Genomic DNA, 1,731 nt, shown 5'->3' with positions numbered 1-1,731 from the left:
ACCGCTCTCGTCATCCAAGGTTCCTTTATCTTACCCCTTCTTGCCTGTCTCAGAGGGACATATTTATTCATCACTTGCAACAACTGTTCCTTAAACAGTCTCCACATGTCTATAGTGCCTTTACCATGGAACAATTGCTCCCAATCCATGCTTCCTAACTCATGTCTAATCGCATCATAGTTTCCTCTTCCCCAATTAAATATCCTCCCATTTTGCCTAATCCTCTCCTTCTCCATAGCTATGTAGAATGTGAGGCAGTTGTGGTCACTATCACCAAAATGCTCTCCCATCACAAGATCTGATCGCTGCCCCGGCTCATTTCCGAGCACCAAGTCTAGAATGGCCTCTATCACTAATTAACTGTTCCAGTATAGTCACATCTCATAAACACACCCCTTGGCACAAAGGCAAATTCAGACACAGATTGTCTCCTGTGCAGCTCCCGCAGTAGAATAGCTGTAACTAGGAGAGGGATCGAAGTAATTTCCACCTCTTAAAGACTCCAGCAGCAGCCGCTGACAGCTCAAGCTGAACTCCCTGGTTCTGTGGCTGGCAGCTTGAACACACCCAGTCAGGCTGCTTCTATTGTTGCAACCCATATTTTAATTAAAGAACCAAGGCTTCATGGGTTGTTTATCTTCTCATAGACCGCTCAGCGCCTGTTTGCCAGTCTCTTTCTCTGAAAGAAACCAAGTCAAAGCACACCTCCTGAACACCACAGCATCGTCAGATTTCTGTTTGTGCTTTCATGACACCCTCACTGAGGTCCGTTTTCTGTTGCGGAGTTAGTAATTGATCTTAAATTCTGAGTAGGTTGGTGGGATTTGGACCCAGAGCAGTGACCTGGCCCTCTGGATTCCCTGCCCAGTGACACTGGGCACAAGAGACCAGGACAGAAGAGATCCTGGTGGGCTCAAGCTGGCTTCCAAGATGAGGAGATGAACGGGGAAGTGAGGTTTATGGAGGGGTTGGGGGAAGGTTTGAAAGCAAGGAGGTGGTGCTGTCAGAGCCCCTGTGCTTTCGAAGGGGATAGGGGAATGAGAGGAATTGGGCAGGGAAAGACGGTGTATTTCAGCCAGCCACAGAGTCAGCTGATTGCCCTCGAGACTGCCTCACATTATATAACCATAATTTCCCCCGTAACACACTCGCTGATACTGTCAGGGGTTATTGTCAATGAAGCTAAATGTATTTTCTCTGTGTCTCCCCCTCTCTCCCCCTCTGTCTCTCCCTCCTCTCCCTCTCTCTCCCCCCTCCCTCCCTCTTCCCTTCCTCCCCTCTCTGAGAAGGATGATTTTGATACAGAGCTCATGGTAACACTGGCGTCCTGCCTCGTCGAGTTGTTTAAGGGACACTTCAGGGGTGAGGTACTGCCGGAGGAGATCACTGAGGAGTAAGTACCGACTTGAGGGAATGGATTTGTGGTCTAATGGAGCCTCTTACTGAGTGGCTGGATAGAAACTGGGACTCTGGGGAACAATGAGGGCAACCAACTTGAATTGCTCCATATCTGATACAAGCATAGACAATAGGTGCAGGAGTAGGCCATTCTGCCCTTCGAGCCTGCACCACCATTCAATATGATCATGGCTGATCATCCTTAATCAGTATCCTGTTCCTGCCTTATCTCCATAACCCTTGATTCCACAATCCTTGAGAGCTCTATCCAACTCTTTAGAACATAGAACATAGAACAGTACAGCACAGAACAGGCCCTTCAGCCCACGATGT

The 1,731-nt window shown here is 48.4% G+C and overlaps 1 protein-coding gene across 1 annotated transcript in view; it reads left to right on the top strand.

Annotated features, from left to right (window-relative positions):
* ints3 (integrator complex subunit 3) overlaps window positions 1-1,731 on the top strand; it is a 61,722-nt gene that overhangs the window by 32,956 nt on the left and 27,035 nt on the right. The window contains exon 13 of the mRNA XM_043684086.1: window positions 1,290-1,393. Coding sequence (XP_043540021.1) covers window positions 1,290-1,393 — 104 coding nt within the window. The remainder of the gene's footprint in view (window positions 1-1,289; window positions 1,394-1,731) is intronic.

Source organism: Chiloscyllium plagiosum, chromosome 51 (genome assembly GCF_004010195.1).
Source record: "Chiloscyllium plagiosum isolate BGI_BamShark_2017 chromosome 51, ASM401019v2, whole genome shotgun sequence".
Classification (NCBI taxonomy): Eukaryota; Metazoa; Chordata; class Chondrichthyes; order Orectolobiformes; family Hemiscylliidae; genus Chiloscyllium; species Chiloscyllium plagiosum.
The sequence above is the reverse complement of the archived record's forward strand: the minus strand, read 5'-3'. Positions and strand labels throughout refer to the sequence as shown.